The 17,374-nt window shown below is 38.6% G+C and overlaps 1 protein-coding gene across 8 annotated transcripts in view; it reads left to right on the top strand.

The window, feature by feature from the left end:
• Positions 1 to 17,374, top strand: part of SSBP2 (single stranded DNA binding protein 2) — a 311,687-nt gene that overhangs the window by 84,718 nt on the left and 209,595 nt on the right. For all 8 annotated transcript variants that reach the window (XM_061424314.1, XM_061424315.1, XM_061424313.1 and 5 more), the window contains exon 2: positions 7,231 to 7,303. In XM_061424314.1, coding sequence (XP_061280298.1) covers positions 7,231 to 7,303 — 73 coding nt within the window. The remainder of the gene's footprint in view (positions 1 to 7,230; positions 7,304 to 17,374) is intronic.

The raw sequence follows: 17,374 nt of genomic DNA, 5'->3' as shown, positions 1-17,374 counted from the left end.
TAAATCAGACAACAAACTGGGGAAAAAATGTTTGCAGAAAACATCAGCGGTTTAATATTTTTATCTGGCCACATATCTTGGGTCTTTATGCAGCATGAATGGCACAAAGTATGATCTTTTACTGGAGACCCAAAGCTAATATTATGATTATTAATTATGATTAATAATGATATGTATGTAATAAAGACAGTGCTATTACGAGAGTTGTCCTCAGGCCTTATGAAGGAGGCATGGGGGTGTTTGCTCCTAGTCTAATTAGACCATACTGGTTTTATGTTTTATTTATTGTTTCCACCACATCCATATTAGTTGCTCATCATCTGTTTCTTCTTACAGCTATTAATGTTTTTACCAGTAGCTATAACTCAAATTTCCGTCTCTTTTTCTACATGTAGTATGGTATATTTGTGTATATACGTTCTCGCACTTTTAACAATGAATTATGAACATTTTTTCATTTCATTAAACATCTTCAAAAATGTATTTTCCCATTACCTGCATATGTTACAATCTAATTATTTCTCTCATCAGATATTTAGGTTACCAGTGTTTCACTGCTACACTTTTGCCATAAACTTCATTATAAATTGTTTGGATTTCTGATTAATTCTTTAAAACAGTTTTTTAGAATAAAAATTACTAGGTCAGAGGTTACAAAAGGTTTATTATTTTAATTTTTTCCCATTTACTCCTTTTTTTTCTTTTAAAACAGGTAATAGAAGTACTGGGTAAATAAGCAAACAGAAGAATGTTTATGCAGTTAAAAAAAGTCTGCCTCTTATCCTAGGCTCCCACTCCCTAGTGATAAAAAAATCCTACAATAAAAGATATTGTTTGGTTACGTATGTTTTCACCAGAGGGGGAAGCTTGGAGGGTGACACTTGTTGCTCCTGTGCCTGTATGTATATGAACTGTCTCTGGCAGAATATACATGTGTATGTGTAGTATACTTCAGTTCACTTCAGTTCAGTCACTCAGTCATGTCCAACTCTTTGCGACCCCATGAATCGCAGCATGCCAGGCCTCCCTGTCCATCACCAACTCCCGGAGTTCACTCAGACTCACGTCCATCGAGTCAGAGATGCCATCCAGCCATCTCATCCTCTGTCATCCCCTTCTCTTCCTGCCCCCAATCCCTCCCAGCATCAGAGTCTTTTCCAATGAGTCAACTCTTTGCATGAGGTGGCCAAAGTCCTGGAGTTTCAGCTTTAGCATCATTCCTTCCAAAGAAATCCCAGGGCTGATCTCCTTCAGAATGGACTGGTTGGATCTTCTTGCAGTCCAAGGGACTCTCAAGAGTCTTCTCCAACATCACAGTTCAAAAGCATCAATTCTTTGGCGCTCAGCTTTCTTCACAGTCCAACTCTCACATCCATACATGACCACTGGAAAAACTATAGCTTTGACTAGATGGACCTTTGCTGGCAAAGTAATGTCTCTGCTTTTGAATATGCTATCTAGGTTGGTCATAACTTTCCTTCCAACGAGTAAGCGTCTTTTAATTTCATGGCTGCAGTCACCATCTGCAGTGATTTTGGAGCCCCCAAAAATAAAGTCTGACACTGTTTCCACTGTTTTTCCATCCATTTCCCATGAAGTGATGGGACCAGATGCCGTGATCTTCGTTTTCTGAATGTTGAGCTTTAAGCCAACTTTTTCACTCTCCACTTTCACTTTCATCAAGAGGCTTTTGAGTTCCTCTTCATTTTCTGCCATAAGGGTGGTGTCATCTGCATATCTGAGGTTATTAATATTTCTCCTGGCAATCTTGATTCCAGCTTGTGCTTCTTCCAGCCCAGCGTTTCTCAGGATGTACTCTGCATAGAAGTTGAATAATGGGAGTGTACCATGTAAGCTATTCTGCATCCTCTGTTTTTCACTTGTAGACTTACACTTCCATATTTTACCGTTTAGGCACTGAATGCTTTAATGTTTGTAGAGTCTTTTCTACATTGGTGAAATTTTAAAATATTATTTATGGCTGGGAGGTTGAATATTTTTCCTTAGGATTATTTGCTGGCCATCGGTAGCCATTCTTCTTACTTGGCCTTTAACGTCCATCCTTGCTCATTATTTAAAAACTAAGATTTTCGTGTTCTGGCAGGTCATAGTATATGAGCAGAATGTATTAAGCATGTTAGCTTTTTGTTGTCCTGTGGGTCATACATCCATTTTTCTCAGTCCATTATTGCTTTTTAGTTTTATTTGGTTCTTTTGGAGGGATCGTCAAAGTTTTAACATCTTTTTGTATTTTTTCATTTTTATATATCTTTAATTTGCTTCTAATTATATATTTTGTGACTCATAAAAAAATCTACGTTTGTTAGAATTATGTACCAAATAAAATGTGATTGGAATTACCCCCTTTCCTTTTGTAAACAGTTTAAAAAATTAAACTGTAAACTTGGTCCACCCCAACTTACTAGAGATTTTGAATCCATGAAGCCTAGTTGAAATAGATTTCACTCCATCAGAATTGGAGATTGATAGAATTTGAATTGTGAAGTTTTGTCAGTGCCTTTTCTGTCCTGCTCCTATGGCCCCGTGAGTATATATGTGTGTAACTTGCAGACGGTGAACTGAATGTGCATCACATTTGTAGCTGATATGTAATTGGTGCTTTGAGGGCAGTGCCAAGTGGGCTCAGGCTTTAGCTGTTTTCAGTGTTCCTCCGTTTGTAACCTCTGTCTTTGCTCTTAATTTAAAAGTGTAGTGCCTGCAGTAACCAGGGAGTAAAGCAGGTCTTGAGTTATTTCAGATTTGGGTCTCTCTCTAGAGTTGCTGGTCACATGATTTTGTTAACTCAGTCATTGATATCTATTTGAAATTTAGAATGAAATGAAAAAGATACATGATCCATGAACCTTTGATATACTTTTTTGTTAATCAGTGTTTAAAAAAAAAAGCGTGTCTGCTTTCTGGAAGCAGATTAGGTGCATGATTTTTTTTTTTTTTTCCTATGTAATTGAATTACGTTATAAGACACTGGGGTTTCCCTGGTGGCTCAAGCAGTAAAGAGTCTGGCTGCAAAGTGGGAGACTTGGGTTCGATCCCTGGGTTGGGAAGATCCCCTGGAATAGAGAATGACAACCCATTCCAGTATTCTTGCCTAGAGAATTCCATGGACAGAGGAGCCTGAAGGGCTACAGCCCATGGGATCACAGAGGGTCAGACATGACTGAGTGACTAACAACTTTCACTTCCATTTCATGAGCCACTAGATTAAGTAGCCACTCTGTGCTTTTTCAAAAGTAGATAAATTTCTTAAAGATCCTAAAAAGGAAAAGGAACATGTTAATATGACAGTGTACGCATTTAAAATATTTGTACATTCAGTATTTACCTTTAGATTTTCACTGTTCAATAGAAATTGAATCTGAATAAAGTGTTTGGTGATCTCATGTCACTGGGTAAGGGACCAAGCTGTGATTCACATGCACGGATGGACAGGTATCACTCCCCACTCCCCTGGAAACATTTGTCTTCATATAAAATTAATTTATTCCAGGGCTTTTCCCTCAGAACCATCTGAAGGCTCTTATTTCTGGTGACCTTAATGCCTCTGTAGGAAGCTAATGGAGATCAACAGTATCCGTTCTGTCACTGTGGTGCTTCGTGGTCCTTCAGGAGCAGGGGAGGAGTGAAAGGAATGGCAACTGTGGGCGCGACTGTGGCATTGGTGACTTGGTTATACGTGACAGAATTAGCTGCGACATAATTAGCTTGGCAATGTAATATGTGACATAGTTAGCTTAAACTGTTGCAGTCATTGTTACTATTTGCTGTGCTCTCCAATCCTTTCAACAGCACTGCAAGGAAAGTATCCTTCCCATTTTGCAAATGAGGAAACTGAGACTCAGAAATTATGTTTCCTTGAAAATGAGCATGGGTACTGTAAACAGGCGGAGAAGGTGAATTTAACACTGGACGTGGTCAAGTTAAGAGAGAACTGCCTTGCTAGAAATTTCAAACTGATTTGGAGAAGCTGGTTTGTAGCTTGGTAGAGAGGATTGGACTAAAGAGATGGGTTTGGAAAATCCTGTGCACAGAAGCGGGCTTCCCTGGTGGCGCTAGGGGTACATATACACAATGGAGTATTACTCAGCCATTAAAAAGAATACATTTGACTCAGTTCTTATGAGATGGATGAAACTGGAACCTATTATACAAAGTGAAGTAAGCCAGAAAGAAAAACACCAATACAGGATACTAACGCATATATATAGAATTTAGAAAGATGGTAACAATAACCCTGTGTACGAGACTGCAAAAGAGACACCGATGTATAGATCAGTCTTATGGACTCTGTGGGAGAGGGAGAGGGTGGGGAGATTTGGGAGAATAGCATTGAAACATGTATAATATCATGTATGAAACGAGTCGCCAGTCCAGGTTCGATGCACGGTACTGGATGCTTGGGGTGGTGCACTGGGACGACCCAGAGGGAGGGTAGGGGAGGGAGGAGGGAGGAGGGTTCAGGATGGGGAACGCGGGTATACCTGTGGCGGATTCATTTCGATATTTGGCAAAACTAATACAATATTGTAAAGTTTAAAAATAAAATTAAAAAAAAAAAAAAGAACCACCTGCCAGGGCAGGAGGTACGAGACACGCAGGTTTGATCCCTGGGTTGGGAAGATCCCCTGGAGGAGGGCATGGCAGCCCACTCCAGGATTCCTGCCTGGAGAATCCCCATGGACAGAGGAGCCTGGCAGGCTATAGTCCATGGGGTTGCAGACTTGGACACCATGACGGAAGCGACTTAGCAAGCATATACAGAGATGGTAGTTAAAATTCGGAAATTTGCTAGTGATGTATTCCACAGTCACCATGGCAGTGGAGTTGATTAATTGTTCACCTGTGTGATGGTCCCTGCCACTCTTTCCAGAGCACAGGTCCTGACTGCCTGGGAAGCATTCATTTTGTTCCAGGGAGGTGATAGAACGTTAGGATACTTTAGGCGGCGTTGTAGGTAGATTTTCTCAGCCCTGTCCTGTTTTATCACTCTGTTGGTAAAAATATGATGTGCTGCTACAGCTGAGATTTGAAGGATAGGAGGACAGGCACACACCTAGGAAGATGCTTCAGAATCTTTAGCTTTATAGTTTGAAACCCCTTCCTCTCATTGATTCTCTGCCCCCACCAATACATCTTTTAGAATCACTGTCCTGGAGTCATTCAAAGAGGGGAGATGTTGCTTTAAATTCTACTCATAAAGAGATACACTTTTTGTTACCTAATTAACTGGGAGAAACATATAAGAAATATATTATCTTCTTTAATATTACAAAGAAGAGATTCCAAGGAAGTGGCTTGCTCAACTTTAAGGAATGGTTTGTATTGCAAGGACACAGCTAAGCCGAGCCCTGGCCTTGGCTGTTCTGCGGTCAGTTCTCTTGCCCCATCGCCACCCCTGGATCCACCACCATGCCCCCGCTTCACTCAGAGCCTCTCAACTTTCAGCTTCTCCACCTTGGTGGAACATCCTTACCACTGGGCCCTTGACTTGGACCTGGCTTTCTTTTCTAGCCTTCACCACTGGTTTGGCTCTAGGCCCAAGATTTTACAACCCGAAGGAATAACATGAGGCTCTAGGGCAATAGCAGGAAGGCCATGATGCCACTGGCAGGCAATTTTGAGGCTTTGGTCTCTCCAGGCGAAATTCACCGATATTTTCTCTTTCAAGATGAAACCTGCCATCATGGTCAGGGCATCATGTGATAGGGTTGAACGCAGTTACTAGAGGGACAGGGTGTGTGGAATATGTGTGTGTGAAGAACGTGTGATAAGAATCACCACTGGGGTTTGTTTGTTTGAAACTCCAGGAACATTTCAGTTCCCGTATCCCATATAATGTATGTTGGGAATGAACCTTCCCCATGGAGCATCACACAGGGATGTGACATGTGCCTCAGCTGTGTTAGGGCAGAAGATGAGTTGAGAAGCACCGACCTAGAAGATGGCATTCAACTTGAAGAGAATAGATATTTCTAAATTATATTCCTAAACTCACTGTCAACAACATGCTTTTCATCTATGAGTAACTTTAACATGTATCTATTCGTGGTGCTTAGTAACTACAGAATGATTCTCATCTTAAGGGTCTGACAGTTTGGGAATGGAGAAATAATTAAATGGACAGAGCAATGATTATATACAGGCTTTCCCTTTTCATTACAAGTACATGTTATGTTTTCATAACCATGAAGAAAATACTCATTTTTGCAAATGCCATCAGTCTTTAACAATCATAAATTCATTTGGCAAGATAAATGGTGTGGCTGCACAGAATTGTGGTTATTGTTACATTGTTTTGTTTACTGTAAACCTGGCTCAATATTGGTAAATACAGTGTGGCAGAAACTGAAGTGTTGTGAGCTATCTGGGCATTGGTCCAAGAGATCATTAAAAATACTGCCGCAGACTAATTTGGGTTTATGAATAATATTTTGTTAACAGCTTAACTAAAATTGAGCCACATGGTCTAGCTTAAAATTCTGAATCCACTAGTTAATGAGAGTACTATAAGTGGATAGTGCATACTTAATATTCTGTATTTGAGTGATGAATTTATATGTACTTTTGTGTTAACCTTTGAATTGTAAGTCCCCAAATGCCTAATATAATCTAGTATCTTTAAAGTTTACTTAATGCTGTGATTTGCAGGTAATTTGAGTTTGTTATAAACTAAAATATTGTTGGTTTAACAATAACATCTAAGGAGGAGAAAGTGCTGAACAAATATTACAGTGGATGTTCAACATCCATTTTGGCATATGGATGTGTAAACAGCTGAAGTTTATAATAACATTCACTAGAAAGATGGAAGGATATAGTGTTGTTTTAAAAGTCCAATTATTTATTATACTAATAATTATACCTTAATATAGCTTATGGGAATTATTAATGTTTGGTTTTAAATTTATAATTCATATTAAGTACAAAAGAGAACTTAGGGTATGAAAAATTAGATGATACAAGACAAAAATAATCCTTATTTAGGTGTTTCTTGCCAAAAGATACAATGTGCCTTATTTTTTTGTGTCCTATTTTAATTAAAGTTCTTTCTGAACATACATGTATAAACTCCCATTGAAAAGATGTTGGAAGAGTTGATTTTCTGTCACTGTTAGTGTGAAAAATACTTTTGTAATGAAAAGGTGTATGCATTGTTTAAAGAGTGAATTTTAAATATACCTCTTCTCAATAAATATTTTTTTCTTTTCCCAGGTTAGCACTCTACGTATATGAGTATCTGCTCCATGTAGGAGCTCAGAAATCGGCCCAAACATTTTTATCAGAGGTATGTTATGTATATTTTCTGTATTGTATTTTGATATCCTATATAAGTGAATGAAAAATAAAATGTAACAGTTATCTGAAAATTGTGAATGTTCAGTTATCCAAATGCATAATGTAGTCTTTGTAGATTATTGGAAGCATTTGCAGTATCTCAAAATGCCATTTCCATGCAAATAACTTTCTACTCAACTTTCTAGCCATTTCTCCCCCCTGAGAAATAGAAACTAATAGTAATCTCAGCAACAATAATCAAGAAAGCATATTTGCTTTAAAAGGCAAACACCATCATATCTCTAGTTTTAGAAATATTTTATTTTGGCATTATTCACAGTTTTGGAAAATATGGTTTTTGTTTTTATTTTGTATAGATAATAGTGGGTTGATGACGGAACTTAAGTTAGAAAAGATTTTGATAATCTTGCTTCAAGTTTTTGTTTCTATTTTTCTCCTTCACAATTTTTAAACCTTAAATTTTAGCTTTCATACAGTGTTACCTTTTCTTCTTCAATTTATATAATAATGAGGAAGAGGAGGACTTTACTGAGTTATATTATGTGTGAGCATATTATCTATAGTTCTAAGAAATTTGCAAGGCATCTGGCATTATTTCTGATTTACTGATAAGAACTACAGGACTCAGGGAGTTCATATAACTAGTTTGTGCTCACACAGCTTAGTAAGTTATTGAACTAGGATTCAAACCTTCACTTCAGTTCAGTTCAGTCGCTCAGTTGTGTCCGACTCTCTGTGACCCCATGAATCGCAGCACGCCAGGCCTCCCTGTCCATCACCATCTCCCGGAGTTCACTCAAACTCACGTCCATCGAGTCAGTGATGCCATCCAGCCATCTCATCCTCTGTCGTCCCCTTCTCTTCCTGCCCCCAATCCTTCCCAGCATCAGAGTCTTTTCCAGTGAGTCAGTTCTTCACATGAGGTGGCCAAAGTGCTGGAGTTTCAGCTTTAGCATCATTCCTTCCAAAGAAATCCCAGGGCTGATGTCCTTCAGAATGGACTGGTTGGATCTCCTTGCAATCCAAGGGACTCTCAAGAGTCTTCTCCAACACCACAGTTCAAAAGCATCAATTCTTCAGTGCTCAGCTTTCTTCACAGTCCAACTCTCACATCCATACATGACCACAGGAAAAACCATAGCCTTGACTAGACAGACCTTTGTTGGCAAAGTAATGTCTCTGCTTTTGAATATGCTATCTAGGTTGGTCATAACTTTTCTTCCAACGAGTAAGCGTCTTTTAATTTCATGGCTGCAGTCACCATCTGCAGTGATTTTGGAGCCCAGAAAAATAAAGTCTGACACTGTTTCCACTGTTTCCCCATCTATTTCCCATGAAGTGATGGGACTAGATGCCATGGTCTTCATTTTCTAAATGTTGAGCTTTAAGCCACCTTTTTCACTCTCCTCTTTCACTCTCATCAAGAGGCTTTTTAGTTCCTCTTCACTTTCTGCCGTGAGGGTGGTGTCATCTGCATGTCTGAGGTTATTGATATTTCTCCCCGGCAATCTTGATTCCAGCTTGTGCCTCTTCCAGCCCAGTGTTTATCATGATGTACTCTGCATATAAGTTAAATAAATAAGGTGACAATATACAGCCTTGACGTATACATTTTCCTGTTTGGAACCAGTCTGTTGTTCCATGTCCAGTTCTAACTGTTGCTTCCTGACCTGCATACAGATTTCTCAAGAGGCAGGTCAGGTGGTCTGGTATGCCCATCTCTTGAAGAATTTTCCACAGTTTATTGTGATCCACACAGTCAAAGGCCTTGGCATAGTCAATAAAGCAGAAATAGATGTTTTTCTGGAACTTTCTTTTTCCATGATCCAAGACCGGGAGCTGACTGTGGCTTAGATCATGAACTCCTTATTGCCAAATTCAGACTTAAATTGAAGAAAGTAGGGAAAACCACTAGATCATTCAGGTATGACCTAAATCAGATCCCTTATGATTCAAATCTTAGGTCCATGTTAATTCCAAAGCCCCCGTTTTTCCCTCTGTTTCTGTGCTGTCCAGTATGGTAGCCACTGCCTAACTATGGCTTTGTGAGCACTTGAAATATGACTGATCGAATTGAGAAGTGCTATAAATATGAAGTTACACACTGAATTTTGAAGACTTGATGTGAAAAAAAGAATACAAAATATGAATAATTTTAAAAATTTGATCACATTGACAGGATAATATTTTGGATATATTAGGTAAAATAAAATTACTAGTGTTATTTTTCTTTTTAAAAGTAGTTACTAGAAAATTTTAAATTATATCCGTGGCTCTCATTTGTGGCCTGTGATTATATTTCTGTGGGACAGTGCTGATCAAAATTATGTTGTCTCTAGTGATCTCATGAGTTTGCCTCTACAAGATCAGGGACATGACAGGCAACCCTTTGACCAAAGTCCCTGCCTGAGGTACAGCCTTCTTGAGATTCACTATCCCCCAACAAGCACACAAGTAAATAAACACACGTATCCCCCCAATCTAATTAAATTAATTAATTAGTATATGTGAACCATTGGGGCCTATTTGCAAGTAAGAAAATTGAGAGGTATGCTCAGAACTTAAGTCAATTGTTTTACCATAGAAGGAATTTATGCAGTGTAATAAAAATGTGATTTCAAAGTATATTTAAATCAAAACAAGTTTAACATATCTATTCCTGATTAAATTGTAAATTAGAAGACTTTGGTCTATAACCTTTCTGAGTCACAATCACTTTGATGTTCCAAAGGAAGCAACAGAGATTGCAAACAGGATACTTTTAATAATTATATTCTTAATCACTGCCAACTTATATTTAAAAGAAACTAAAATCAGTTATGGAGATTTTAAACTTTTGTTTTAATGCAGTTGAAAACTTGATGAAAGGAGTTACTGATCACTTTTCCTAGATAAAGAATTGTTTTGAATTGGCTCAACTTTCTGAATCTGTTTTTTCTTGCCAACATTCATAATCATTTCATCAAACAAAAAAAGTGTTGCTAACTTATTTAAGGACATTCAGATATTTGGATTCAAATAAGTTATGTAGATTAAGCATGTAACTAGATACTGTACTTACAGATATGCTTCTGAACTCAATGGAAAATGGAAATACGACGTTTTCTAGTGCTATTTGGTAAAAATAAAAGTATAATTTCAGAAGAGATTTGCACATTTTTAAACAAGTATTTACCATGATTTTATTGTCTCCGCTTGCATTTGGAATACAAAACTGAGGATTTCTCCATTATCAGTCTGGTTTGATTTCACAAGAGGAATCAGTTAAGCTGAAAAGAAACTCCTGTCACCAGGAAGATATACAGTATTACTGGACTTTGGAGATGGGTGTATGTGATCCCCAGGAGAGTTACATGAAAACCATTGAACATAAGGCAATAGTATATATTTTTGTGGGTACATATTTATGAACGTGAAGTAAAGTAAAAGGTCTGAAAGAATATACATTCCAAAGTAGTTGTTTGTGGGAGTGTGAATGTTAAAGTATTCAAAAAGGAATTTTTATCCTGCAATAAAAAATATTTGTAGGGTTTTTTAAAACAAATATACACAAGCACACACACACACACATATATATTTGTATAGTTAAAATTATCTTGATTTTAAAATGAAAGTTTGGAGGTAGATTTGTAATAGGCCACTGCTGAGTACACCCTAGAGTTCTAGATACAGTCATCCCTCCATATCCACTGGGGATCGATTCCAGGACCCAGCTCCCCTCCCCCGGGGATGCCAAAATCCACAGTTGATCAAGTCCCTTATGTAAAACAGCACAAGTCCCTTATGTAAAACAGTGTTTGCCTATAACCTACACTCATTTTTGCGTGTATTTTCAATCATCTGTAGGTTATTTATAATACCTAATACAGTGCAAATGCTGTGTAATAGTTGTAAATACAATGTAAATGATATGTAAATAGTTGCCCATTGGGAGCAACTTCAACTTTTTGAAACTTTCTGGAACATTTTTTTCCAAGTATTATTTTCTACCCATGGTTGTTTGAATCTGTGGATGTGGAACCTGCAGATAGGGACCGTTGACTGTAATTTCAGTTGGTAAAATTTTAATAGCTTGCTATATTGTCCTCCTTCATGCTTTAAGTTTCCATCATACCAGCTGCTTGTGTCTGTCTGTACATACCAGAAGGCGTCTCTCATCTGAGCTTTAGTCAGTGTATTCACTGCCTAAAATCTCCTCCCCTTCTCTCCTTGATTAGCTCAGAGGTAGCTTTTTCTAGGAAAGCTTTCTCAGGGCTCCACCTCTCCGTGCTGATTGTGCATTCTTAACATGAAAGCCTTTACATATTCTGCCAGGAAGCTTGGACTTATCATCTCGGCAAAAGGGAACTTTTATTCTTTTAAGTAAAAGAGGTTTGTACTGTAGTGTCTGTGTGAATGGTTGTACCCATCCTCTTAAACTATGGACAGTGTAATCTTTTACAGCTTTATATCCTATTTAGCATGGCTTTCTCTCTACTTTCACTTGGATCGTCTGGAAGATTTAGGACTGCTTGTTGTAGAATGGGACTTCCCACGTGGCGCTAGTGGTAAAGAACCCAGCTGCCAATGCAAGAGATGTAGGAGATTCGGGTTCGATTCCTGGCTGGGAAGATCCTCTGGAGGAGGGCATGGCAACCACTCCAGTGTTCTTGCCTGGAGAATCTCATGGACAGAGGAGCCTGGCAGGCTCCTTGGGGTTGCAGAGTCAGACACGACTGAAGCAACTTAGCACTATCAGCATGTTGTAGAATGACTTCTTGAGTCAATTGTGTAGTAAAGGACCATCTTACCTAATTCTTACGCTATACTAGATTTTTACCTAATTCAGTACTGTTAAACAGGGAACTTAAAAAATGAGACTTATTTGAATTGGATATTTGTGATAAAAAGGAAATGACTGAAGTGGCACCAGTTACTCAATGTGGCACCAATTATTCAATGTTCTTACTCTGGTTCTAGGTGAAGTAGAATGCTTCTTCCAGTTTCGGCTTTCTTCCTCAGGATGAGTGAGGATATGGATGACTGTGACATTAGTGAGCCCTTGTCAGCAGGGTTTTTTGTGCTGGGCCACCTCTTTCATTTTGTGTGGGTTTGCCGTCTGGACTAAGTTGTGAGAAAGTCAGGTTGGAACTCCAGGCATCATCTGAGCAAGTAAGATGTGAATCTCAGCATCTAAGTTCTCACTTGGGCTTGCCTTTCTGATAGTGCCCTTAGCTTAGCCTGTCAGAAATTGGATTGCTTTTGGTAGCTTTGGTTATCAGTCAAAATAGTAGGACACTCATTAGTCCAGCAATTTTTTTTCCTAGTTAAAAGTGATATCATTGGACTAACAATAAAAATTAAAACATTTGTCTAGCCAGGTTGTATTGACAAGCTCAGTGTTATCTCTGATTCATCATAGATTCCAAACCATGGCTAAATCCTAAATGTTACTTTGGACTCATTAGAAACTATCTTTTTGCTGGATTATATTGTTCCATTTTAGATAAGATAATTCCTGTTTATTCCTGAAATTTTACATGGCATTTGTGCCTCAGAATGAGGCAAATAAAAAAGAGTTGCAGAGATCCAGATTTTCTCTTCTTAATAATTTTACCTTGTTTATACTTTATTATTAACCCTTATTTGCCATAAATTAGCCAGTAAGGTGGGAGAAGGCAATGGCACCCCACTCCAGTACTGTTGCCCGGAAAATCCCATGGATGGAGGAGCCTGGTAGGCTGCAGTCCATGGGGTCGCTAAGAGTCAGACATGACTGAGCGACTTCACTTTCACTTTCCACTTTCATGCATTGGAGAAGGAAATGGCAGCCCACTCCAGTGTTCTTGCATGGAGAATCCCATGGACTGAGAAGCCTGGTCGGCTGCAGTCCATGGGGTCGCACAGAGTCGGACATGACTGAAGCGACTTAGCAGCAGCCAGTAAGGTAGCCAGAAATAGAAGCTTAAAGACATCTAATGGGTGGCTTCTTCAGATTTTGTTAGGAATGCTAAATTATTGAACTCCATAGACTCAAAATTCTGTTCTGTTTATTTTTTCATCTATGTGAAGAGAGGAAATAATAGTAGTGATTTCCTTGCATGTTTCTTGAACTTTGACTTGGAAACAACATAGTATAATGGGTCAGAGCAATGACTGTGGGGCCACACTGCTGGATATGAATTGTGTTCTAAATCGTATTTACTTATTCCATTTTCTCAATTATGAAAAAAAAGATAATCATAGTAATACTTTAAAGTTGTGCTGAGGTTTAAATGAGTTAGTACATATGAAATAACTTGAAAGACCTGGCATGTGGTAAGTACTCAAAAGTGCTATTTTGAAAATTCTTTTCTATCTTGTGTAGTTTATTTCTTTAAAAATAAAACTGTAAAAGAGGATGAGATGGTTAGATAGCGTCACCAACTCGGTGGGCATGAATCTGAGCAAACTCCAGGAGATACTGAAGGACAGGGGAGCCTGGTGTGTTGCAGTCTGTGGGGTTGCAAAGAATCAGAGACAATTTAGCGACTGAACAACAATAATATAAATATATCGCCTGTGTGCCATATAGCTCCAAGTGTCTGTCACCTGGATAGCCCACAACCCTCCTACTTCCTAGGGTTACCTTTTCTGCCAAAATGACTCCAACTCAAACCCTAATGTGACAGATTGTCTCAGGTCCTCTTTCATATCTCTGGGGCTTACAAGAAGCCGGGGAGGTTGTTACGTTTCCCTTGCTGTAATTTCCTGCTGTCACTCAGCATTGCAGCGCTGCTCTCTTCCTTACGGCTGATGCCTTTTCTTTGCCTCAGCTTTCCTGTTGCCCTCATAGCCTAAAGCCCCACGAACGCATTGGTCATGGATATGAAGGATTCTTACTGAAAGTTAGGGAAAAACTGAAGACTATTAAGTGTTGATTAAGTACAGTACAAGCAACAAAATTGGCTCGGAGATTAGACACAACTATCCTTAAGTTCTTTGGTCTTCTTGCCATAGAGAATTTCTCACCAGCTGTTGTCCTGAAGACTCCTTCTGCCTTTTGTCTTGTTGAGTCCTCACAACTTTCCCAATTGCTCCTTTTCTGAGTACTCCCAGACCCCCAGACTACTCCTTCCTGGAGACTATTAGCAACCTCCTAAATCCTTGTTGTTTTATTATGTAGAATATTAGCTATCTGTTCTTTACTTTCAAACCATTTCTAAGAGCCTCTGCCTTTCTGGGCCAGAAATATGAAGGATCCATCAAGGAGTTTTCCCAATTTCCCAAGAAAAAAATTTCCTTTATAAAGACTTCTGCATTGCTTCTAAAGCAGAACAGCACTATTCACTAAAATTTTCCGTGATTATGGAAATGATCTCTAATCTCTGCTGTTTAGTAAGTTCTCCACTAGTCACATGTGACAACGGAGCCCTTAAAAAGTGGCTAGAGAAATCGAAGAACATTCAATTAATTCTATGTAAAGAGCCACATGTGATTAATGAGTACCACATTGAATAGCACAGTTTTGAATTACATCTCCTTCAGAGTGCAGTCAGATTTTTCTTCCTGTTGTACATCTGTTTGCTTTAATTTTTAAAATTAGAATGTAAAAGTTTTAACTTTTATTACATTTAGTGTATAGCTGCACCTATACTTCTATACATGGACGGTGTTAGAAAATTAGTATAAACAGTAGATTATATTTAACTTAGAAGTCTCAGGAATTTTTCTAGGAACAAACATCTCCCCAACCCAGGGATTGACCCCAGGTCTCCTGCATTACAGGCAGATTCTTTACCATGTGAGCCACCAGGGAAGCCTATACATAGGTATTTAGATTCTTTTCTTAATATAGGAACTAGCTTTATTATTTTATGATATTAATTTTTATAATATTGGTTTTCAAAAAGTATGAAAGGACTTAGGAATACTCTGTAAAGTTTGGATTTCATGAGCTTCGGATGTATTGCTGTGCTGTTGGCGATGCTGTTGAAGTAGATCTAGATCCTCTGAAGTGGTCCCACACTGACAAAGCTGCTGTTGCTGCTGCTAAGTCGCTTCAGTCGTGTCCGACTCTGTGCGACCCCATGGACCGCAGCCCACCAGGCTCCTCCATCCATGGGATTTTCCAGGCAAGAGTACTGGAGTGGGGTGCCATTGCCTTCTCCGACTGACAAAGCTAGAACCCCCCCAAAAAGGTGCTACCAGCATCCAGAATTGCCCCACCTCTACTTTGTTGCCGATTCTGCAACAAGCAGCCACTTTTCTGTTGGAGCCAGGGGCAGGCAGCTTCTCTTCTTCCTCCTGCCCTTTGATCTCCTACTAGTATCTCCTGATAGAACTTCAGGGAAACTAGCTGGCTAGGAGCCTAGGAAATGTAATTTTCAGAATCCAAGTACTGAGTGTAGAATGGAGGATATAGGAGGGTGGGTGTGGGGCTGAGAGGTATGTAAATGACTACATACCTTGCCAGAGCAAATAATGCTGAAATAATAAGTGTGTGTGTGTGTGTGTGTGTGTATCACAGATTCTTTATTATACACACTGTGCTTTGATTTTTGTTTTACTTGACTTTAATTGTTTTCTGTCAGTTTGCTAAACTTTATAAATATTCTCTTTTTGTGCTTGTAGCATTTTTCATTCTATGACCTGTGCCATAGTATAGTTTACTAGTCCCCTTACTAATGGACATTTATATTGTGTCCAGTCTTTTTCAATTACAAATGATGTTTCATTGAAAATTGTTTTATATGTAACTTTGCACATGTGACCATATTAATAAATTCCTATAAGAATTGCTGTATCAGAGAGTAGGTTCATTGAAATTTATAATTTTCATTTATAAATCATATGGCATATCTTATTCTTGCCAGTATACCGTTCATTCATGATTCAGTGTTTGGCTCTGCATTTATATAGAAATGCTGAAAACAGTAGATCATATTACAGCGACACTGCCTAATCACAGACCAGGCCCTTAGATGTAAAGTATGGTGGTAGGCATTGGCCTTCCAATTTACAAGGTTACAGGAGAATACAGCTTTTAGCTGGACTGATGATGGAAGGAAGGGAGGTGAGTGATTTAAAGAGCAAAAGCCTAAGGACTAGGGAAAACATACAGAGGCTGCAATAATACAAGAAGAAAAAATAGAGAGAAATTATTTGCATAGATACCATTTAAGCACCTAAACAAGCCTGAAGCCCATGAAACTCAGTACAACAGAAAATGCCTCTTCATAGACAGCAGAAGAATTGTTTGTAAAGCGACTTTTGACATTTAGAGGTGTTTTCTGGCTATCCCTCAACCTCATCCATCATTATGTTTGCTAAAAAAATTAAACATATGAATATGACTTCAAAATGGAAGTCCTTTACCTTTTTCCAGAGATAATAGTTGTAAGTTTGGTGTCATTTTTTTAATATACATACAACCAAGTTCATACATACATATTCACACATATGTTTAAACAGAAAAGGTTTTATACTGTATGTATTATTCTGTAGCCTTTCTTAATCTCATTTGAAAAACCAGTCTATGATAGCCCTTTTTCCATATAGATTTATCTTATTCTCTTTAATGATTACACACTGTTCTGGGTGTTTAAGTAGTAAATTTTATTTTGCATTCACTGTTTGTGAATATTTTTCACGTCGTTTCTAATTTTCATTGTTTGTAACAATGCCGCAGTAAATGTGACAAAGTTTTCTCTAGATCAGTTTCTGTTTTCCTGAATACCATCTCATGCTTTCTCTAAATGAGTATTATCTGGAGTAGTATTTGGGGCTTCCCAGGTGGCTCAGCAGTAAAGGATACACCTGCCAATGCAGGAGACATGGGTTCGATCCCTGGGTTGGGAAGATCCCCTGGAGGAGAAAATGGCAACCCAACCACTATTCTTGCCTGGAAAATCCCATAGACAGAGGAGCCTGGCGGGTTACAGCCCATGGGGTCACAAAGAGTTGGACACGACTAAGCACGCATGTAACAAGAATAGTAATTAGTTTGGAGGCAAAAGACTACCATTCACTATGGAAACATATTCCTGTGTAGAACCATCTCCTCTTCGTAAATAGCTTGCACATTGGTTGTTGTTCCCTG

The sequence above is a fragment of the Bos javanicus genome, chromosome 7 (assembly GCF_032452875.1).
Source record: "Bos javanicus breed banteng chromosome 7, ARS-OSU_banteng_1.0, whole genome shotgun sequence".
NCBI classification, from domain to species: Eukaryota; Metazoa; Chordata; class Mammalia; order Artiodactyla; family Bovidae; genus Bos; species Bos javanicus.
The sequence above is the reverse complement of the archived record's forward strand: the minus strand, read 5'-3'. Positions and strand labels throughout refer to the sequence as shown.